This window comes from Euleptes europaea, chromosome 4 (genome assembly GCF_029931775.1).
Source record: "Euleptes europaea isolate rEulEur1 chromosome 4, rEulEur1.hap1, whole genome shotgun sequence".
Classification (NCBI taxonomy): Eukaryota; Metazoa; Chordata; class Lepidosauria; order Squamata; family Sphaerodactylidae; genus Euleptes; species Euleptes europaea.
In genome coordinates, this window is record NC_079315.1 from 99,074,209 (window position 1) to 99,098,583 (window position 24,375).

A 24,375-nucleotide genomic window follows, 5' to 3' on the forward strand; every position below is an offset into this window, starting at 1 on the left:
TATTCCTAAATGTATTCCAAAGGGACACAGTTTAGTGGTAGAGCAAATACAGAAGGCCTCCCATTCCAGGGTTGCCATCCAGTCACTGGCAACGTTGGAGTCTGGAAAGGCAGGGGCATGTGTGCTGTCAGATGACTTCCAAGGAAAAGCTGATATGTCATCACACCTCTCTACACTTGCTTAAAAACTCTATGGTAAAGCCATAGAGTTTCTGGCAATTACTAGAGCGGACTATAATGCCCACTGATGTTGTTGCCCAAAGGCAATTTTTTTCCTCCCACCCACTGCAGGAGATGGGAGCAGGGGGTGGGGCATCTCCCACTCATAGCAGGAAAAAGGCAACCCTGGCATCTTTAGTTACTAGCTCTGAAGTAACAGATATTGAAAAAGACCTCTGCTTGAGACTCTGGATAGCTGCTACCAGTCAGAGTAGACAATACTGACCTTGATAGGCCAGTGGTCTGACTCCATACAACACATCATACAACACATTAAGCAGCCAATAGCTGAAGCCAATGTATAGGGAAAAATCCATTTTTTTTATTTTTCACTCATAATTTATTTACAAATACACATTATAACTTTTATATACATTGCACATTTACATGGTAGAAAAGTACAAAACTATATATTTAAATGAATTTATATTTAACTCGCCATGTTTGAAAATATAAAATTGCCTCAGAAAAAAAAGTATTATGAAAAGCAAGAAACTTGAACTGATAAAGTTTGTGATATAATATTTTGTGACCACTTTGAATGAGAAACAACAAGGAGCTTTGTTGGTTTTCTTACATAAAAAAAGTAGGACTATGCAAGGAAACACCCAATGAACATTGATGCATGTGAAAATGTATCTTTAAAAAATTATACTCTCGTTACATTTAGCCACATCACTATTAACAGCCTTCATAATCCAATTTCTTTGGGTCTAGGATTCTCATAGTACAATATAAATGTCCAGTACTTTGAGATCACCACAACACATGATGTAATCAGAAGAACAGCAAGCTAAAAGTGGGGCAGAGGTTTCCTTAAAGAGTGCGTCATTGCACCCAAAATATATAGTTAAGTCAATTTACAGCGTCTTTTGGTCAGTCAAGATTCCTTGTAAACAAATACCCGAGGGATCGTATGTGTATGTACAGAACTGGCAAGAAGGAAACGTAATAAATTAAAAAAAATGTAACAGAAACGGACATGCAAAGTTTTGTTAAAGTGGAAAAGAGTTAACGTTGGTGGAAACGAGGAAATAAGATTTGTGAAGGGGAGGGGAGGTTAAGCTCTAAGGAATGGATTTATAGTTTACAAGAAAAAAAAAAGCTTTACTTTACAAGCAAGAGACCTCACAATAAATAACACTGCTCATCCCATAACGATTAAATTTCTTCCAAAAAAAGGGTGTACAGTCAACCAGACAATTTTTATGTATAAATTATAAACCATGACACAGTATAAATAAATGTCTACAAGACTCAACTATATGTATACTTTTTTTTCTCTCCCCCAAATAAATAAGCATACACGTATGTACAGTATGGACATTTTTTGTATCTCTTGCCCAATGAGTGTCCCAACAGTGATGGAAGTTTTACCACTCTAGAATGGAAGATATAGGAAAGGTGTAGTCCTGGTCATCTTCGTCATCCTCTTCCTCTGGATCTTCATTAATGGCTAGATAGGAGAATACAGGGGAGCTGCTGTTTAAATACGGAAAACAACAGCGGCAGAAGCAGCTCAGTTTTGTTTGTGGTCAAAGCCCCCTGCATAAGAGAGTGTAGCTTTTTTTTTTGTTTTTAAACGTGGCTTGTGGCGCGATGCACGTTGGCATCTGCTGTTACGCAATAAAGTTTTTTTGTTTTGTTTTGGCGTGTGTGCGTGCGCGTGTGCGTGACATATAATCTATGAAGTCATAATTGCAGCAAAGTTCTGAAGACTCAATGGCTCAGCTTTATATTGGCAGATTCCTGAAATTAGATAAAAAGTGCTCTTTTGTGTTCTAGGTTTTGAACGGCTTTTTTTTTGTTGGAGTCCTTCATTCAGAGGCAACTGCAAGGGGGGTCAGCAGCCCGCAGGGTTAAAGGGTTAAGCTGGTTTCAGGAGGGGGGGGGAAGGGAGGGTGCGATTAGGTTGTGGCGGAGGGTTAATCGAGCAAACGGCAAAGCACACAAAAGCAAACAAAATTAAGGGAGGGCAGGAAATAGCTAGAAAAGATGCATTTCAGGGCCACCCTCTGACGATGATAACAGGCGCCTTCCTACCAAGAGAAAAGGTACCCGCCCCAAATGTCCACTGTTGTCTTATCTGTTGCTTCTTATCAAGCACCAAGAAGTCTGTATAATATATAAATCTCTCTCTATAGGATCTCTCTTATTTGCAGTTCCCTTTTAAGTTTAATAAAGACGCCAGTCTTCACTATTCTAGGGAGGGTGGGTAGGGTTTTTTTGCCTTAAAAAAAAAAGTCCCTGCAAGGTTAAAAATCTCACTTACAGTTGCAAGATCCTGAGTGCTTGACTTCCAAAAGCACACCCAGGGAACAGGCCGCTTCCTTCATGGCACACTCGCTGGGATAAGTGGTGTTATCACTGGCGCAGACAGCTTCGTCTGATTTGCTTTCCGGGCACAGCTCGTCGCAAAGGGCGCATCGTCCTCGGCCCACTTTAAAATCCCACAGGCATTTCTTCCCAGCACTGCACTGGATGTCTTCACAAGATTTTGCCTCTACAAGAGATGTCCCATGAGAAAGAGGCAGAGAAAGGGAAATAAGTCTGTGAGTCAGAAATTTCCTCTGGGGCAGTGGTGGGAGCAGTGAAAGATGACAACACTGGGAACCAGAAAGAACATGGGAGAGAAGCAGATAGGGTTGCCAGGTCCCTTTTCGCCACTGGCAGGAGGTTTTGGGGGCAAAGCCTGAGGAGAGTGGGGTTTGGGGAGGGACTTCAATGCTATAGAGTGCAATTACCGAAGTGGCCATTTTCTCCAGGTGATCTGATCTCTATCGGCTGGAGATCAGTTGTAATAGCAGGAGATCTCCAGCTAGTTAGTACCTGGAGCTTGGCAACCCTATTTTTGGGGTGGAGCCTGAGGAGGGTGGGGTTTGGGGCGGGGAGGGACTTCAATGCCATGGAGTCCAATTGCCAAAGCGGCCATTTTCTCCAGGTGAACTGATCTCTATCGGCTGGAGATCAGTTGTAATAGCAGGAGACCTCCAGCTAGCACCTGGAGGTTGGTAACCCTAGAAGTAGAATGTATGTGGACCTGACCAATTCATCCTTCATACAAAGCAAAAAAGTCAGACTGGACCTATTCTTGATGTCATGGTAGAAGGCAAGGCGTTACCTATGGTGGGAACATTTGTGAGGCTAACTGAACAGAGGAAAAAGATTCAGCTCAAGGCACTGAGGGTGGCGGCTGCAAACTCTGGGTGAAAGGTAGTGACTTCTCCTTCTGCTGAGGCCATTCTCTGTGCCCGCCTTTGGGGGTGAGTATTCCCTGGTTTGTTTGTTTTTTGCCGTCAAGTCACAGCTGACTTCAGAGGTAGTTTGCCATTGCCTGCCTCCGCATCACCCTGTATTCCTTGAAGGTCTCTCATCCAAATACTAGCCAGAGTCAGGGCTGAAAGTGTATTAAAAGGGAAGGAGGGGATCCCTTGGATCACTCAACATGGCTGTGTCCCTGGGAATTATTTCATTTATATATTGCCTTCATTTATACCCCGTCCTTTCTCCCCAACGACAACCGTAAGTGCCTTACGTTATTTTCCTTTCCTCCATTTTATCCTCACAACCCAGAAAAGCAGCTTGTTATGAGACTTGCATGGACAAAAGCCAAGTGAGACAGGGCTGATAGTAAGGAGGAGAACTGGGAATAACTCAGTGAAAAAGACGGCTGGATCCAACCCAATATGTACAGGACTGCACTGAATATAATTGCTGTTCATCAACATTCAAAATGGCCATGTAAGAGGCAACTGATAATCTTTAGTAATGCTATTTATTGCTTAAAACTTAGTCGGAAGCATGTTTCATGAAATTCAGCAGGACTTACTGCTGAATAAACGTTCCTAGGGTTGAGTCTTCGTGTAATATTACTCTTCCAGCTCAGAAGTGGTCAACAGCCAGTGTACCAATTCCCATTCAAGCTTCTGAGACAACCATGGGCATGAAGACAGTTTCTAGTATTGGAAAATATCATAAATTGGCAATTGCAAGGTGCCAAGACCTCTGTCCTTGACTTTTAAGATCCAAGAGGCAAGCAACACGATAGGTTTCCTAAGGATAACATCAAGGGGGCAGGTAGAACAATAAATAGCCGGCTTGCCTTACTCAGGATAGTAGACTTTGGGGGGGGGGTTGTACTTGATGGCCCTGGTGGTCCCTTCCAATTCTATGATTCTATGACACTAGAAGTGCCCAGTTAAATAACAGAAAGTTCAAACGTACTTGCCAAAACTGAAAGACTTGTACATCCAAAGGCCAAACTGACCCCATGATATTTGGGATGCAGGAGCAGATTCCCTTGACTATAGTATAGCTGCAAAAGACAGCCATGACAATATGGATCTAGGCCACAGTAAAACAGAAGGGGAGTGTTAACATCCTTGACTGAAAACACAGTTTCCCCTCCAGGGTTCTTTTTAGCCCTGATGGGAGAAAAAGACAAATACAAATATATGTCTTTCTTTTTTCCTTGTTGGATTTAAAATCAGCTCTGGAATCAGCAAGAGGTGTTAAAAAGGTAAAGGTCCCCTGTGCAAGCACCGGGTCATTCCTGACCCATGGGGTGACATCACATCCTGACGTTTACTAGGCAGACTTTGTTTACGGGGTGGTTTGCTGGTGCCTTCCCAAGTCGTCTTCCCTTTACCCCCAGCAAACTGGGTACTCATTTGACTGACCTCGGAAGGATGGAAGGCTGAGTCAACCTTGAGCTGGCTACCTGAAACCAACTTCTGTCGGGATCAAACTCAGGTCATGAGCAGAGCTTGGACTGCACTACTGCAGCTTATCACTCTGTGCCAGAGGGCTCTTTCTGCAAGAGGCGTTAAGGGTACTTTTATCCTCATGTGTATAAAAGGAACTTGGCTATAACCCAAGCTCGCCAGGCTGCACCTGTTATCTTGTCTCTCCTACCCTTTTCCTGCTGTAGTTGTTGAGCTGCTTCCTGGTTGATGTCCCCTCTTTCTGCGTCTTTTTGTCTTTCTGTCTGCTCTCCTAGCCCCCTTGTTTATGTGAAAGTCTTTGACCTATCGGTCTTTGTACTGGCTTGTCTGAACCTCGTGAAGAGTGTTCCACTGGTCCAGGATGGATAAATACGGATCACCCTTCTTTCCTAAGTGCAATCAAGACACCCTTGGCTCTTCTGATAACTCATTCAGCGTTCTCGTTGCTCTGGGACAGGGAGCTGAAGATGTCTGATGATCAAATTCCCTGTGGGCATCTGAATTATTCTGACACAAGTTATGGGCCATTATCTAAGAATAAAATATTAGCTATTTCATAATGGGCAAATAACTGTATGTCAGTTTGATATCTGGTGTCTGGCAGTGGATCTATCTTCCAAAAATTGGAATAATACTCCATAACGATGAGGTGGCCCTCCTTTTTCCATAATTTTTCTCAGGGCTGGCTTACTACCTCATGGTGGCATAGCATCTCATTTTGCTGTCTATCACAATGCAAATAACAGATCTCATGTTATCCCTCATATGCTTTCAACTGGCCATTCATGCCAGGCCAACATACACATGCCATCTACTGTAATCTCTTCCTTCCCAATTGTATACTTCACAGGATGTCCAAGCACAGTTCATCAGGGATAGTAGCTCTGCTTCCGTTAACAAGAATCCCTTCTTGTACACTCAATTTGTCCCTCACTGAAAAATCAGGCATGACCTCCTCAAGTAGTGGGTGCCACACACACCTTAGGCCATCCTTCAAGGATAATGTGTTTGACCCTAGTCACGAGCTGAGTCTCCTATACTGCCTGAAAAGGGCGCCAGGCAATGCAGCATCTTTATCAATTTTGTGTCCGCCTCTACTGAAACCCTCTTTACGGCTCTGTGAGGTAAACTCTGCCATATTTGCCAGTATGAGATGTTTGCTTAGGTAGTACTGGATGTGTTGTCATTTCTCTTCTTTGGGGAGCTCAACAACAGATTCAGCATTATGATTTCCAGTGGCTTATAGTCCAACTGAACACCTACTGTCTGGTCAAAACTGAGCTGAGAGAAGCACTCCATTCCAAAAAGTACAGACAATAGTACTTTCTTAATCTATCCGTTTTTGATAGTGCTGTGCTGGCTAATGCAGTTGGTTGCTGAGCTGACTCTGTTACACAGCAACTCCTAGCCCCGTCCCGAATGCAGCGCACTGTCATTATAATACTTTAGTCAGATCTCTTGGCTATGATGTCCTTAAGGTTCTCACATGCTTCATGATGACTTTCCGTTGATTCCCACTTAATTTCCATGTGGGTCGGATGTCAGAAAAGCTTGGATCGGACGGCAATCTCTTCACAAAACTTTGCCAGACAAGTCTGCCACTCTCCGCAGTTTTTGGACTGTCACAATTCCAGCCTTTGGCATCTTCCAAATTGCTCCAACCATCCCGGATTCCACTTCCCGACTTTCTGCTGTCAACAGGCGACTCGGATAAGGCAGCTCTTTTGGTCTTAACTTTACTTCATCAGGGTTTAGTTTTGGATTCCTCTCTCAGAATAGCTTGAAAATGAAAACATTATTTCATCTTGTTGCCTCTGTTTCCATATCTTCTTTCCCCACTATTATAGTGGGAATATTTTTTGGCTGTTGGCCCAGCCTGTACTGGGAGATTTCCTTCATCCAGCACTTTGGTGTCTGGGCTAGATTAGTTGCAGTAAAATCCACAGGCGTTACGCGTTTCAGGCCTTAATCCACACTTCAAATGTCCTTGCTGTCTTGTTGGTTTAAGTTGCACCCCTTAAACTGGGTTCTGCTGCAAAACCGCTGTCATCATGTTGCAAGAGGACTTTCCTATTATTAAGAATCGCTCCGTCCTCACATAGACCAAACAAACTCTAAAATAAGCCTGCTATGCCTCATCTGTGACTCCCTCCTGTTTTTCCTCTCTCTCCACTGTTGTTTCTGGGTCTGATTTCAACGCCCTGATTCGTTGCTCCTTTAATCTGTGTCTTCCTTCTGCGTCACTCAATTTCTGTTCCTGTCTGCTGCCATGTCTCCCGTACATAGTTCCACCTACACTGGTATGCGTGGGGGTGGAGGGGCTGCACTTTTGAATCCTCTCTTCCACATCACTGTGTTGCTGATCTGTATTGCCCCCAACACCAGCTAATTTTGTGATCTAAATAACATGACTGTGGGATTCAGTCATGGAATTCCTCACGTTTGCTTCAGCTACCAGCATCAGGCTGGCTCTAACTTTGCTTGCTAACTTTGGTTTTCCAGGGTAGGCCCCAGGCAGTGCTACTGGCACCCAATGCCTAGGGTTGCCAACCTCCAGGTACTAGCTGGAGATCTCCTGCTATTGCAATGGTTCTCCAGCCGATGAAGATCAGTTCACCTGGAGAAAATGGCCGCTTTGGCAATCTGACTCTATGGCATTGAAGGCCCACCCCTCCCCAAACCCTGCCCTCCTCAAGCTCCGCCCCCAAAACCTCCCGCCGGTAGCAAAGAGGAACCTGGAAACCCTACCAATGCCAACTGTTTCCTATGGCTTGCTTGCTTCTATCTGCCCCAGAGCAGAGGGAAGAACAGCTCTGTGCCAATGGCTGTGGGTTGGGGTGGCCAGCTCCGGGTTGAGAAATACCTGGAGATTTTGGGGGCGGAGCCTGAGGAGGGTAGGGACTTCAATGCCATAAGAGTCCAATTGACAAAGGGGCCATTTTCTCCAGGTGAACTGATCTCTATCAGCTGGAGATCAGCTGTAATAGCAGGAGATCTCTAGCTAGTACCTGGAGGTTGGCAATTAGGATTGCCAGGTCCCCCTTTGCTACCGGCGGAGGTTTGGGGTGGGGAGGTGGAGCCTGAGGAAGGCGGGGTTTGGGGAGGGGAAGGACTTCAATTCCATAGAGTCCAATTGCCAAAGCAGCCATTTTCTCCAGGTGAGCTGATCTCTATTGACTGGAGATCAGTTGTAATAGCAGGTGATCTCCAGCTAGTACCTGGAAGTTGGTGACCCTATTGGCAACCCTACTGTGGGTGTCACAATGAGTCTCCTCCTCTGGGGTTTGAGAGGAAGAAAGTAATGGAGTGAGTGACAGAAAGCAGTAGCTGCTGCTGGAGCCCAATGCCAGTATTGTTTCCTGGTTCCTACTCTGGGGAAGCAAATGGATTGGCACTGCTGCTGGTTTGATCACTTTGGGGCACTGAGCGGGTGGGGGGCACTCAGGAAGCCCTACAAATGCTCAAAGGGGTCCACCCAGGATGCCAAGCCTGAAATCTAACTTGTGATCCAGTATGGGGTCTAATGAGGATAGGGATGCCAGTCTCCAGGGATAGGGATGCCAGTAATTCTGGGGGATCCCAGGTCCCAACTGGAGACTGGCATCCCCCAGAATTACGACTCATCTCCAGACTACAGTCATCAGTTGCCCTGGAGAAAATGTATGCTTTGGAGGGTGGACTCAATGGCATTATATCCCACTGAGGTCCCTGTACTCCCCAGGGCCCACCCCCAAATATCCAAGAGTTTCTCAACCTGGAGCTAGCAATCCTACCCCCCACCCCCCCACCCCCGCGCCAGTGGCCAGGGAGGATTTGGAAATCCTAAATGGGGAGAAACGTTTCCCTGCCCTCTCACACATCAGACATATTAGTTTAGCACAGCAAACCTAAGAAGAATGTGTTATCACCAATTACTACTGTGGTTACGCTTATCTTGGATATATTTAGCTTTCCATAGATATGTCATAAAATGTGCCTTTCACACACTAGTGAGTATAATTAACTAAGCATATCCACAAGGCTGGTACTTTATGCATCAGATAAAGTGGGCTTTTAGCCCATGAATGTTGCTTTAGCCCAGTAACAGTGGAGGGGTACCAACATTGGCCATGGTCAGTCTCTTAGCAACAACAGGGGGGGAAAAACTTCCAAGATTGTATCCATTGCCTTTATATCTATCGGTGAATTTAGTTTGAAATATATAATTTGAAATAATGAACCACCCCCAAATCACTTATTTAGAGTCGTCCTGTTTAATTCAGTGGCATGGTGAAATGGTTAGATCAGAGGTGTCAAACACACAACCCATGGGCTGGATCCAGCCCCTTGAGAGCTCTTATCAGGCCCGCAAGCCACCCCCCCCCGAGTCCCAATCTGAGCTGGCAAGCCCGCTACAGGTTCACCAGCTGAGGCAGCCACCCCACCCCACTCTCGATCTGGGCTGGTGAGGCATGGCATGGCCCAACCAAGTGACATATATGTCATGTCTGGCGGCCCTTTTAACAAATGAGTTCAACATCCCTGGTTAGATTGCCAAATTACAATTTGGGGTGTCCAGCTTCAAATCCCGACACTGAGATGGAAACTTGCTGTGTGACCTTGGGCCAGTCACATACTCTCAGTGTAATCTGCTTGACAGGATATGGCTGTGGATCTAGGAGGGAAGGGGAAGAGAATGATGTCGAACACTGCTTTGGATTCCCATTGGGGAAAAAAGCCAGAGGTATATGTGTCTAAATAAATACTTCATACTCTGGACTAAATGGAATGGACCTATGTTTAAATCTATCCCACGGAAATCAGTGGAAGCATATATGCTTAATTCTAGTGGGATTGAAAGTAGTCTCTCAAATATAATAATCCCTGATCGTAGGGATGCTTTGATTTACACAGACAATTATGATGTCTGGGTGTTTTTTTATGTTGATGATTTCACATATTCCATGCTTTAAGATTTTTAAGGGAGAAAAGTTGGTTTTGACTAACGTTAAAAATATTTTCTCTAAACTCTCATTAGGGTAATGTTTCCATTGGAATTCAGTTTTGTTAAGCACAAGCCAGGTAGTTTGAAAATGTCTTCAAAGGCCTGGTATGATAAAATATCATGGGTTCCAGTTGGAGCGGAGGCAAAGACTGGCCCTCAGTAATGATGAGTTGGAATTAAGGGAAGGTTTTCTTGATCCAGATCTGGACCTCTGGATTCCATAAGTGCATTCGTACTTAGCCTTTAAATCATTCTGTACCATTTCTTTGTGCTGTGAAGTGGTTTTGGTGTGGGAAATGGGAAATGGAATGTGTTATGCAAGGCATATGCCAATATTATTTCATTTAATGTTCTTGGGCCAAAACTAGCGATTTTGGTAGAGAGGAAATTTCTCCTAAAAATTCACTTTTCCCTCATCCTGTTTCTTCTGGCTGCTGTTTCTTTGGCTCGATTTCCCTTCCTGGCGATTTATTCTTTCTCCTTCCTGAATTAGTCATCAGATTGATCCTACCCAATTAGGGATCATATAGTAAACAGGATGACATCACAAGTCTACATCACTAATCAAATCTGGCCACCTGATGACATCATTGAGGGTAACTGACAGCAATTAAGACCTCAAGGTTAAGTAATGGTGAACTGAAATATATGTGGGGGATTTTTTGCCATTGAAAAAATATTAGGAAAAAAACCAGTGAGTACTTTCAGCTCAAAATCCACTTCCAACCTTTCCACTATGAAACTTTAAGGTTTAGGGGTAAATTTGTATGGTATGGGGGTGGGAACAAAGTACTTTATACAAGTGTCCATGGAAAACATGCTTCTCTTCCCATGAACTTTCTTATTAGCCTGAAAAAAGCCTTATGTCTGTTCTGGAGGTATGGGGTAGGCAGTATGATATTCCTCTAAAATTATCCATTCCCATTGCTTTAATAATGTATTTACTACTGTTTGTTACAATTAAAAAAGCTCAAACTGGCATTTTAGACATAATTGTACCTACTACCAAATATGCTGGTAAACCTGTATCTGGATTGTATCACTTTAGATTGCAGATGGAAGTTCATATGACTGAATTCCTCTTTATACAATCCCCCCCCCCCGCAAAAGAACCATGAATATAGACGACTACTTAGCAGGGAGAAGTACCTAGCCTGTACCTGTCATGATAATTTTCTATGAAGGGGGAATTTTATGGTACGGAAGAACATTCAGTCTTGATTTGCAGTCTAAGTATATCCTAGACATCAGCTCATGACTTAATTTGTTATTTGTGATATCTAGGCTTTAAAGAACAATCCCAACCAGTTTACCTAAAAGTCCCATTTTAGTCAATGGGGCTTACTTCCAGGAAGGAATTTTTAAGATTGCAGGCTTACAGTGCAATCCTAAACATGTTTACTCAGAAGTAAGTCCAATTTTATTCAAAGAGGCTTACTTCCAATTAAGTGTTCTTAGGATTTCAGTCTGAATCTCACAACAATTCTCTCAACTATGTTATGGTGAGAGAAAATGGCTGCAAACCAAGGTTTGTTGTGACAGAACAAGTCTTTGGACTCTTGTCCTATGTAAGCCTTGATGGGAAAAGATGGGATAAAAATATTTTAAATAAATACTCTTTTCCTTCCTCCCTCCTTCTACTGTGCGCCAAGCCATGACTGCAAACTGATTTAGAACTAACTGCAATTTGCTCAAAAGACTGAATCAGGGTTTCACAAACTGTGGTTTGTTTCTTACCTACAAACCAGGACTTTAAACCAGGGTTAAACTGTGGCTTAATATCCTGGTTTATAAGCAAGTAACAAGCTACAATTTATTAAGCTGGCTGGTTTGGACATCACTAGTTGTGGTTAGTTGTAAACCAGGAAATCTTTGACTCTTTTGAGGGTAGGAAGCAGAAGCCTGAGGACTTGATGGCTAGTTCTCATCATGAGCAAGCCATGCTTTGTATTACACTTCTTAATGCTGCTTGAGTTCCCTAAGGCCATGTAGTAGGCTTAATTGTGAGTTTGGTCCTTTTCTGCTACATGTTCTTAAACTCCCCAGGCTTTTCTCCTTCCTTTGGTTTATTTCTACTATATTTTTATCGTGTATTTTTTATAGTGTAAGCCGCTTTGGGCTTTTTATATTGTAGGCTGCTTTGGGTCCCCATGGAGGAGAAAAATGGGATATAAGTATACAAGCAAGCAAGCAAGCAAGCAAGCAAGCAAGCAAGGGGAGCAGGGGCTTGAATCTAGATTTCCTGCATCAAAACCCATTGTTCTGGATACTGTCTTACAGGCTCATTTGTACTTTAATGTTTTACAAACTAAGAGTTTGAGTGGCATAAGGCTCCTCGCGAGGCGGCACTTCCAGTTGCAAACCGGAAGTGCCGCGTGCACGCACGTTTGCCCGCCGACCCTCAGGTGGTCAGCGAGCAGAGGGGCAAATTACCGGGCGTTTGCCTGCCACCACTGGGCACCTGGCAACACTATCACTAGTGGAGATAGCCTATGTGTTAATAGCCAGTATTCAAATTACTATAAATGATGTGTCATTAATTCCTGTTTTGCTGGCCCTTTCACCACCACCCCTGCCTTTCTTCTATTGCAATATCACATTGTAGTCCTATTATATAGAGAGTTGGAATTGGAGCCAGAGATGGTTTGCATTCAGACTGCTGACACGGATTCATCAATGAATCCTTCTTTCTCAGTCTATTTTGTCACCTTTAAAACTGGAAATTATAGTGATCCTTGTGAGGTTAAAGGCGACAAAGCATTTTTGCAAATCAAAATAGCTACACACATGATGAACGAACAATAAGGATGGCATCCCTTCCTTGTTCTATACAGCACCAAACAAAGGCCATTTATGCAGGGCAGTTTCCCCGTGGTCACCCCCACCGACTGCTCCAGTGCTTCATTTTGATTATACATGCCTTTCCCAACCGTCAGAGGTCGCCTAGCTGTCCCCGTCAGTTTTTGCCCACTTTGCCCGCGTTTTCCGAATTCTCACTAAAACAGCATCCTGAAAACACGGGCAAAACACGCGCCAACACACAGAGAGAGCGAGGTGACCTCTGACGATCAGGAAAGGCATGCATAATCAAAACGAAACACCGGAGCAGTCGGTGGGGTGAGCATGAGGGAAACAGCCCTGCAAAAATGGCCAAAGTATAATTTCCCCCTCTGGGAATTTCAGCAATTACTTTAATTTGTCTTCTCAGGACTGCGGCCACCACAGATGAATGGACTGACCATTTAACTTACATGGAAATTTCCTGCTGCCTCAGGAAAGTTCCTGCAGACTCAGCAACGCTGCCAGTGCCTCAGGGACTCAGACCATTCAGCAGCATTCATGATCAGTGTCAGCTGACCAATAGCTGCCAGTTTATGGGAGGAAGGAATGGGTACACTCATGCCCATTGGTGGTGCCTCTAGGGCTGATCCGCTTGGTTTGTTTTAGGCTATTTTTACTTCCTAGTTGGCCTCTGCCAACACGCAGAGCTTAGATAGCCTTCAGCCAGACCCTTCCACATCCTGTAAATGCTCTCTAGTAAGACATACAACCGGTCTTAGGCTCACCCTTGCACCATAAAGCCAGGTAATGGTTCAGCATCCTTTGGGCCCTAGCTCCTTCTCACAGTCTTCCTGGTGTACATGACCTATTTCCCACACAGTTAGAAATAGCGGCTGTCCACTCTGGAAGGTCCACGGTCCTTCAGAGGGCCCACTTCTGAGAGTCCCATGCATAGGGTTGCCAACCTCCAGGTACTAGCTGGAGATCTCCTGCTGTTACAACTGATCTCCAGCTGATAGAGATCAGTTCCCCTGGAGAAAATGGCCGCTTTGGCCATTGGGCTCTGTGGCATTGAAGTCCCTCCCCTCCCTAAATCCTGCCCTCCTCAGGCTCCACCCCAAAAACCTCCCACCGGTGGCGAAGAGAGACTTGGCAACCCTACCCATGCAACCAGAATTGAGCCTTTCTGCAAAGGTCTGTTAATCACCAGTCAGGGGAAAAAATGGCTCCCATAGGATTCCACTAGAGTAGGGATGTCAGTTGTTCACCGCCCCACACACTGGTAAACTTCCTCAAGTGACCAGATATTTACTAATAATAATTGTATTGCTATTATTATTAACAACAACTTTTTCAGTGCTTGAAGAGTTTAAGATACAGTATCTGGGAGTTTTCTGCAACATAATTAGTCTTTCCTTTAGTCTCCCTTAGTGCCTAGTTTGCTAGATGTTCCAAATCCCGCATCTGTAGTAACAATGCGAATGTGAGGTTGGGAAAATTGACATGGTAAGTTGGGTGGGTATAAAAGAAGGTACTTAACCTCTGCTTTGCCAACTGATTTTCTCTCAACTGGACTTCTTTCCAGTTTGGAACAGTGGTGTTTTGTTTTTTTTAAATCAAGTTAAAACAGCCTGGAAGGCATTTATAGAAGAAAACCAGTAGTTGAGGGAATGGTTTAGTACCTCTTTGGTCTTAGGATTAACCACATCCCTGCATGCCCGTTCTTCCTGGGAAATGCCCCTTTCCATTATGTTAGGGAGCCCCATCCATTCTATGAGTCAGGGATTTCAGGTTGGACAGCCTAGTTTCCTTTCTGTTCATCTTGCCCCTCTTGTTTTACAAATAGAGCTTTCTTCACATAACCTCTCAGACTCCTTTCCCCCAAACCATACTTACTGATACATTTTCCTTCGTAGGCTAGTCCAATGGATCTTCCGAGCAGACAGGTAGCTTTCCTCAGGTGACAGGCACTAGCGTACGTTATCCCATCGTTCCCACAGAGATACTGTTCAGGGGAGGTAGGCTCTGGGCAGATCCGATTGCAGGTCACACAGTTAGCGTTATTATTTTGATCAACCACACACGTGGAGCTGCCTGGACATATGACATCCCTACAGGTCTCTGAAACAAAAGAGAGGGGAGCTCAGTAAGCAATGGGACCCGTCTCCACCATTGGTATGGAGGACAATGTGAAGTCCATCTTAGAAGCTTTCAGCATCTTTCTTTTTTATGTGAAACTTACAAGGTGATCTTATACTTTACATACAACTGTAGCACAGATGATGCAATAGTTGCCAAGATCAGCTATGATTTTGACCAGGAACAGTCAGGTGCCATTTGTGGTGAGGGTATAGGAAGGCCTTAGCTCAGTGGCGGAAGACACAGTTTGCTTGCAGATAGGGTTGCCAGGCCCCTCTTCTCCACCAGTGGGAGATCTTTGGGGCAGAGCCTGAGGAGGGTGGGGTTTGGGGGGGACTTCAATGCCATAGGTTCCAATTGCCAAAGCAGCCATTTTCTCCAGGTGAACTGATCTCTAACGGCTGGAGATCAGTTGTAATAGCGGGAGATCTCCAACCAGCACCTGGAGGTTGGCAATCCTACTTGCAGAAGTTCACAGACTTGTAGTGTCATCCCAATGTTAAGAGGGAAAACAGGCTCCTTTGCTTTCTCAGGGCAGTTGGAACCAGAATGGAAAGTTTGGAGACTATGAATAATTCCTGATCTTTGCTGTTATCCTAAGCGCACGTCTGTAAAAATAAATTCATCAGTATCTGGGTGGTGGTGATGGCTTTCAGGTAATTGGGTTGGAGCCAGCCAGCTTTTCTGTTGATATAAAAGGGAGAAGGGGGCTATGCTGGGGATCATGGGACCTGCATGTACAGAAGTCACATGGGACAGAGGTTTTAGTGTGGAGGGGAACTGGGTAACACTGAAAAAGTTGGCTGCATGTGTCCCAGGGTCTTTAGCATTGCACTATATGTCTGTTAATTTTCTTGTCTGCTTTGGAAATATGACCTTGTGTTATTATTTTGGAAATCAAGACATTGCATTAATGTAGAGGAGTCACAATGCTATTGTTCCATGCTAAACATTTAACTATGCAGCCTCTATTGAACCCAGGCTTGTCAACCTCCAGATGGTGGCTGGAGATCTCCTGCTATTATAACAGATCTCCAGCCGATATAATTCAGTTCACCAGGAGAAAATGGCCGCTTTGGCAATTGGACTCTATGGCATTGACGTCCCTCCCCTCCACAAACTCCACCCTCCTCAGGCTCCACCCTCAAAATCTCCAGGTATTTCCAATCCTGGAGCTGGCAACCCTAATTGAACCCCATTCACTTCAATGGGCTTTGAAGGGGATTAAGATTTTACTGTGCCAGACAATGCTCGATCTTCCTCTTTTTCCATGCCTGCTTCCCCTCCCCTCATTGTTATCTAAAGAATAGCTTTGTTAGAAACTCACTTCTGCATTTGCCCTGATATTGGACTTCAAGTTCTGGCTGTTCTTTACATCTGGCTTTCAAGAGGGCGCACTCATTCCTGTAGGTTTTCCCATCCAAGCCACACACCGGGCCCTTCCATGTGATATTAGAGCAATCCGGAGCGCAGACACACCGAGGTTTGTTCTTCTTGTTCATTTTACATTTCTTCCCAGGCCCGCAGTCCACATTCTCACAGGTTTCTAAAGAGGAAGGGGGAAGGAATGGAGCGGGGCGGAGACAGCAAAGCCCAGAAACGTTGCTTTAATAACATCCAGAATACCCATCTGAAGAATGCTCACCACAACTTTACAAACCACAGCCGGCTCCTGACAGGATATTATTTTCTTGTTGACCCAGAAAACACAATCCCCCACCCCAGCAAAAGACTATAATGTAAAAAACGAAGTAACAGCCCATTTACTTAAAAGTGGTTGATCAAATGCTTAGATGCAACTTAGAATAATATACACACTTGCTGTAAACTCCGTTGCTTTCCATATGTTTCTTATGCTGGTGTTTCACACACAAGATCATATTCTTGTATTCCACAGTAATTGTAACAACTAGTACTGGGTATAGTTTACAATACAATTTTAAGCACACTTATACCCTTCTAGAGCCATTGAAGTAAATTGGCCTAAAAAGGTGCAACTGTATTTAGGATTGCGCTGTTATTCATGCAAATACCAAAGTGCCTTAAAAGAACTTCTCATAACGGATGGAATTCAGGGCAGGCCCAAACTACCCAGTTAATACTACCTTGGGGTCTTGTTTAACCTCTTGCTTGTGTTAGGTTCCCCTTAAACTTGGGTTTCGATAGCAGAAGACAACAGAAATATTTACACCATTAAACTTCTGGCTATTCTTTAGCTTTATTTTAATCAAAAGAAGAAGAGGAGTTGGTTTTTATATGCCGACTTTCTCTACCACTTAAGGCAAAATCAAACCAGCTTACAATCACCTTCCCTCCCCACAACAGACGCCCTGTGAGGTAGGTGGGGCTGAGAGAGCTCTTAATAGAACTGTGACTAGCCCAAGGTCACCCTTGTGTGTAGGAGTGCGGAAACAAACCCAATTCACCAGATTAGCCTCCGCCGCTCATACGAAGGAGTGAGGGATCGAACCCGGTTCTCCAGATCAGACTCCACTGCTCCAAACCACCAATCTTAACCACAACACCACGCTGGCTGATTATACACACGCACACACACACACACTCCATCAAAGAAATTACAGAGTTTCTGGCCTTGCACACATTCCTAGTTCTTGTTTGTGCTTCTGGTACATTATATACTTATTTATTTACAAAATTTATTTGCTGACCTTCTGCCCTCATCAGGGTCACCAAGGCAGCTAAAAGATTTTTAAAAAGGGTAAAGTGTGCCACTGGGTAACAACCAACTCGTGGCAACCCCATGAAGTTCCACCTCATGGAGTTTTCAAGGCACAAGATGAACAGAGGTGGTTTGCCATTGCCGTCCTCTAGGGCTGTGCATATTGATAAACCCGAATCGAAAATAAGCTGGGGGGGGAAGCAATTTCGGTAAATTTCGGGTTCGGGTTTACCGAAAAAAATTGGGCCCAATAAACCTGAACCTGAATTTTACCATTTTGGTTTTTTTGCACACCCCTACTGTCCTCTGCACAGTGGCCCCAGTCTTCCTTGGTGGTCTCCCACCTAAGTACCAACCCTGCTTAGCTTCCAAACTCTGACAACATCACGTCAGTCTGTGCTGTTTGGGCTGCTACAAGAGATTACAAACATACATAATAAAAACAAGTCTTATGGACTATTAAAGCTGAACAAATATCAACCTGGTAGATTAATGGTAGTGGCTTCCACCATTTGTGGGGGTCTATTTTTGGATTAGAAGGTCACTCCTGGATAAACACAGATGGAAAGGGTAGGAAACATCACCTGTTTACCACACTGATTGTAGGCCAGGATGTCTAATCTCTGTTAAAGAAAACTTAGAGCGTACCAGTTCCATGTCTCAACCCTTCCTCCTTGGGCTTGCAGAATCTGGCCTGCTCATCCAATGCCCCTGACATTGTCCCTGTCTTTATACCACAATAATCCCAAGGCTGTGTGTATCATATGAACGCCTTGGCTCCAGTCCATTACTTGGGATTCCAGAGTCATCTGGATAAGCTGGGGATTGTTTCTCGCAGCGTCAGTTCACAGTTCTTACACAACAACAAAAATTGCATCTTGCTTTTCTCCCCAGCTGGGACTTGAAGCGGCTTTCGTTATTATTGTCTCCTCTTCCACTTTATCCTCCTAACTCCTTTTTCCTCATGTGAGGGAGGTTAGGTTGAGATGGGCCAGTGAGCTTCCATAGCAAATTGGGGGTTCAAAACTGGCTTTCTCTGATCCTAGTTCAACAGTCTAATAGTGATTCCCAATGTGGTGCCCATGGAAACCATGGGTCCCAGTGATAGGTGTACTGGTGTTCATTTGTGTCTTCCCCAAAACATCTCTTCCCGAGAGGAAATGTGTGTGTGTGTGTAAAGTGCCTTCAAGTTGCAGCCGACTTATGGCGACCCCTTTTTTTTGGGGGGGGGGGGTTCATGACAAGAGACTAACAAAGGTGGTTTGCCAGTGCCTTCCTCTGCACAGCAACCCTGGTATTCCTTGGTTGTCTCCCATCCAAATACTAACCAGGGCTGACCTTGCTTAGCTTCTGAGATCTGATGAGATCAAGGCTAGCCCGGGCCATCTACACCATCCTTATTTTCCTCCTCCTCATTGGAGCAGGAGGTTTTTTAGAAGAACCCATGAGGTATTAACTTTCTGTCTGCCAGGATAACCCATTCAGAAACAACTGCTTGGCTGGCAACTTCCAAGCATTTTGTGACTGGCCCACCTCATCAGGGCAGCCCTTTTGTGGTAGGTGCCTAATAGGGTTGCCAACCTCCAGGTACTAGCTGGAGAACACCTGCTATTATGACTGATCTCCAGCCGATAGAGATCAGTTCACATGGAGAAAATGGCCGCCTTGGCCATTGGACTCTTTGGCATTGAAGTCCCTCCCTCCCCAAACCCTGCCCTCCTCAGGCTCCGCCCCAAAAACGTCCCGAAGAGGGACCTGGCAACCCTAGTGCCTAATCCCTGTTCTCATGTTTCTAGAAGCACAAAGAGACTCACAAGATTGGGAACCCCTGTTGTAACCATGATATCACTCCGGCTTCAAACACTGTTGGCACTGTAGTGATAAAACACCAAACACAACATTTCCCTCCTTTAAATCAGGCTTAATTTGATCCAGAGTTCAGGCCCATAATGCATTTTTGATACCAATATTCAATAGCAGGAGTAGAGTTGCCATCTTCCAACACCCCCACTGCTCATAGACAAGGATTCTTCTGTCCTCCCACCCCACACAGACCTAAACCCACACCAAACATCACATGAAAATACAACCCATAACCAGCCTAGCTCCAGGGCCCCCCAAGGTGACCCTGTCCTCCAGAATGTTATCCCCCTCATCTCCTCCTCTTGGCGGTCTAGGCCAGGGGGAAATTTGGCAATCCTACCTGGGAAAAAGCTGTTAGGTGGGATGTATCCTGTCCTCCACTGAGCAAAGTTTGGAGCCTTCCTTCAGCTTAAGTGGTTCTTCCTCTGGAAGAGCTTCTTAAACTGGCTTCGATGGAGGAGGCTGGATCTGCATCAGTACTTATGATTACGCACCAAGAGTCCTCCCCACCTTGTGCATAGCTTGAGTTCCTTTCAAAGGATTAAACAAGAAGGAGCCCTAGGATAAAGGTAGCTCTTAATGGCTAGAAAAATGGATGGTGAACTCAGCTAAACCTGGTGGCACTTGCTAGGGCTGCCAGGTCCCTCTTCACCACCGGTGGGAGGTTTTGGGGCGGAGCCTGAGGAGGGCGGGGTTTGGGGAAGGGAGGGACTTCCAGGCCATAGTCTTCCATTGCCAAAGCAGCCATTTCCTCCAGGTGAACTGACCTCTATCGGCTGGAGATCAGTTGTAATAGCAGGAGATCTCCAGCTGCTACCTGGAGGTTGGCCACCTGACTGGTTGCCCTGCCTCTTTCCTCTGGACGCGCCTCTCCTTGATCCCCAGGTGTTGGAGACTCGTTCTTTGCAAGTGACACAGTGGGAAGGGGAAACGCACCCTGCGCTCGTTCAGAGGCGCTGCCACCAGTTCTGTCTCACTGTTCATACCTTAAGGGGGACGACCGAGCGCCTCCCTCCGCAACGCAGCCTCCTTTCCTTTTCTGCTGGAGAAGAACCCAACCCACCTTTGCAGGGAACGCAGTTCGGGGCCCCCCCGCTAAAGATCATCCACTTGAAAAGCACGTGGTCGCTGACGTCCTCCTCCGTCCACGAAGTGGTCAGCCGGCCCGTTTTACAGCACTCTTCCTTGCTCAGACCATTCTTGTAGAGGACCTGGCAGCGTCCGTTCCTGGCTTGCCGGAGCCAGCAATTCCCAGCTGCGTTTGCAAGGGGGCGGAGGGGGGGGAGAGAGAGGGAGGGGGGGGAGAGAGACCCAGCCATATCAGTGTCAGTTACAAGCGACCCAGACACAACACGTGCAGCTTTCATTGACTTTTACTAGACTGTTTACTCCCCCCCCCTTTTTTTTTAATTTGCCCCGTTTCATAACCCGAAGCTGCTCCGCTGGAACCAATGGAAGCGCCGTTTCAAACAATCCTGATCAAACCGGTGTGACGCCTCGTTATTCAGGAGGGGGAAGCTACAGACCCAGTGGGCTGGGGGGGGGGGCTGCCGGACCAGGGGGGCTTAGCGGCACGTGACAAGGTTTTGAAAACGATCCGGGCGCATTTTTCAGAGAAGAAGGGAGGGAGACGTGAAGCGGGGGAGAGGGAGAAACCGGCCGTTTCCCTCTCCTGCCCAATCTAACCCTCTTCTTAAAAAAAGAAAAAATACTGTAAAAGTGAAGTACTGTGAAAGTAAAGAGACGGTGGCTGACATTCGGACGAAGCCACTGTCTAAGCAACAGTTTGGATATTTACGTGATGCATTGTGTTTGCATGTCTGAATGTAACAGAACCCCGAAAAGGGGATTGCTGGGCATTAAGCAGCGAGCTTTGGTCCGCGTCGCTCCACAAACACAATAAAAAATTAATCCGCGCAACCAACTCGTGGGACGGTTTCCTGCGTGCCCTGCCTGCTAGTCACCCCCGGTCTTTCGCCATCTCCGCATCTCGCTCCGCTGAAGCAATGGCTTGCGGTGGGAGAAGCGGGTGGGGGAGACCAGCCAACCCGGGCCGGGCAGTGGGCTGCAGCCCCGAGAGCAGGACGGAGACCAGCCCGCCGGCACACCCGGGCTAGCAAGGGCTCTCCGGCTTCGGAGGGTTTGGAAAGGCCCCGCGTTTCAAAGGCGCGCGGGTCCCAGACGCGCCCAGACGCACCGCCCGACGGGCAACCTTGAGAGCTGTCTGCTCCCCGGGGACCGGAGCCAAGAAAACTGATCTGAGCGGCGCTTCCACCCCCCCCACACCCCCCCCCCGCGCTTCTTTGAGAATTTGGTTGGAATGAGCCTCGACTGAATTGCCGGTGTGACTTCGCATCTCGCTCAATACGATGCCCATCGGGTTGGCTCCTTTATTCCAGCGGGGGTTTGGGCACGGTTAAGAATAACAGGAGGAAGGCGGGCGAGAGGTCCACCGCCCCGGAAAATACTCAGCAGGCGGACACGGCTCCCGACTCAAACCGCCTCCACCCAAGAATAACCCTATTTTTTTAAAGAACTTTCCAATCAGCCGGGAGAGTCTTTTAGGCTTTCTAAACAGGGCGGTAAAGCAGACAGAATCGTGCGTAAAACCAGCCCCGATAAGTCACCCGCGTCTGAACTATAGAAGTATCCATTTCCCCATTGAAGCAGCCAATATTGGGGGGAGGAAGCAGGGGGAAGACGCTCCGGCTTGTAATTGTGGAGGTCTGGGTGGGTTTTCCACCCCTTAAAAAAAAAAATCTACGCCTAAATCGTCACGCAAGGCATCCTTTCCCAGTTGTGAAATAGTGTAGTACACTGGAAAGTTCATTCACAGAATGAAATAAAATTGAAGGAGGGGAGGGGCGCGGGTCCTCTAAACTTAACAAAAACTCGAGAGAGAGACAGAGAGAGAAAAACACCGATTCGGCCGTTTCCTCGAACGGGAGGGTCCTTCGCTACCCTTCTCCCCGGATACTTTTTAGCGCCCTAAACTGCCCTTCAACGCAAACGAAACGGCGCACACCTTCGGACCCCGCCGGGCTCAGAAAAGTTCTGAGCTGGTGCGGTGCCCCACGCAGGCAAACGGCGTGGAAGCGACGCACGCTGAAAAGCCACCGAGAATGCCTTGGGCGATGCCAGGGGGACGAGGCTGGTGGGACATCTCGCCCGTGACGGGCGAGTTCCCAGCGGCGGACCGCCCTGTCACTTCTGCCCAAACCAGCCGCGCAGCGCGATCCTAAGCGAGTTTACTCAACAAGTAAGTCCTCCTGAGTTCAGCGGGACGGGCTGGTGGTTTGGAACTGCAGCTTTAGGCCATTTATGCCCGGGAGGGTTTTGCCTTGGGTTTGCCGCTCTGTAAATGCACATTCCCCCCCCCCCATCCAGATTCTCAAAACTCTGCATGGGGGCTTATTGTTGAGTTTTGAGAACTCAGATGAGAAAAAAAAAAGTGCATCTACAGAGCGGCAAATCCAAGGCAAAACCTCCCGTGCGTAAATGGCCTTAGTTTTCACAACTGGGGGGGTGGGGAGAAGAGACTTTTCTGGAGAAGAATAAGATAGATAGCAGAGAGAGAGAGAGAGAGAGAGAGAGAGAGAGAGAGAGAGAGAGAGAGAGAGAGAGAGATGAATGGTACAAGATACACATGCGCGTCCATTTCCTCTTACCCTGTGCTGTTTGATCTTCTAAGAAGAGGCAGAAAAACGTCAGTAGTAAAACCATGCCCGGGACGATTCTCCGATTTAACATCCTTAGTTTATTTCCCCCAGTGGAAAAGAAGTCAGGCAACCTCTAGTGGCAGAAGTAAGGCGAGGGGACGCCGGAGCAACACCAGCCAGCTAGCCAGCCCGCCCGCCCGCCTGCTTATGATCGCTCTATTGAATGAACGTCAGGCTCTGAATGCAGTCTCTCTTTAAATCTATGGGGGTCTGCGGTGGGCGGTCTCCTAATGTGTGCGTGTGTCTATGTATGTGTGTGTGAGTGTGTGTTGGGGTGGGGACGCTGACAAAGTTCAGTGTGAATCAGGTGACATTTTCCACCTTCTGAAAACCTTTCCAATTATTTGGGGTGGGTTTTTTTTTTGGGGGGGGGAAGGTGGCACCCACGCACACAAATCTACAAAAGAGGGATTGCCCGAGCCTCTTGGGTTCCTAGTAGCAGGAAGGGGTGTGTGTCTGCGTTTCGAGGCAACTATACAAGCGCCTGGCTTCAAGAGAGGGGAGAAAGGAAGGAGCCGCTCGCGTCCCTAAAAGCCAGGCGCAGGGAAACGAAGGATGGGGAACCAGAACGCCCGGCGCTGCTGGCGGGGTTCTCCCGCAGGCGCTCCAGAAACGTTTCGAAACCGCTTCGCCCCGCTTTCGGAACCAGCCCCCCCCCTGTGTTTTGTGGCCCCCTCTTTCCGTTAAGTAACCTTCCCAGACCCTCCCTTATGCATGGGAGGTAGTGCCTTGGATTTGCTGCTCTCTAGATGCACATTTCCCCCCATCTGAATTCTCCAAACTCTGCATGGGGGGCTTATTTTTCAGTTTTGAGAATTCGGATGGGAAAAACGTGCCTCTAAAGAGCTGCAAATCCAAGGCAAAACCTCCCGTGCATCAATGGCCATTGACGCACGGGAGCTTTTGCCTTGGAGTTGCCTCTCTCTGGATGCACATTCCCCCCATCCAAATTCTCAAAGCTCAACAATAAGCCCCCCATGCAGAGTTTGGAGAATTCAGATGGGGGGGGGGGAAACGTGCATTTGGAGAGCGGCAAACCCAAGGCAAAACCTCCCATGCAAACCACCCCATGGCTCGCGGCCTTTGGAAAGGGGCTGGCTTGAGATAGGGGGGCCGGGCCGCCTGAAGGAGCCTCCACGGGCCGGCCGTCCCTGTCTCCCAGCGCGGGGGGCGTCTCCCCCCTGCCCCAGAGGCCGCGGCTGCTGCTCAGAAACGACGGAGCCTCCACACCTCCGCGCGGTAGTGGCGCGTCTGGCGCGCCCACCTC

The 24,375-nt window shown here is 46.7% G+C and overlaps 1 protein-coding gene across 2 annotated transcripts; it reads right to left on the bottom strand.

Moving 5' to 3' along the window:
• Positions 1–518: 518 nt before the first annotated feature.
• On the bottom strand, positions 519–23,151 carry FST (follistatin). 2 transcript variants are annotated; one of them, XM_056848727.1, is made up of 6 exons: positions 23,058–23,151; positions 20,453–20,644; positions 16,174–16,392; positions 14,604–14,828; positions 2,491–2,721; positions 519–1,674 (listed from the first exon to the last, which is right to left on the bottom strand). In XM_056848727.1, the coding sequence occupies exons 1-6, from the start codon at positions 23,137–23,139 to the stop codon at positions 1,592–1,594; spliced, it is 1,032 nt and encodes a 343-aa protein (XP_056704705.1). In that variant the 5' UTR covers positions 23,140–23,151; the 3' UTR covers positions 519–1,591. The 2 variants fall into 2 exon arrangements, with proteins under 2 accessions (XP_056704705.1, XP_056704706.1); XM_056848728.1 differs by lacking the exon at positions 519–1,674 and adding an exon at positions 1,854–1,967.
• Positions 23,152–24,375: the final 1,224 nt, after the last annotated feature.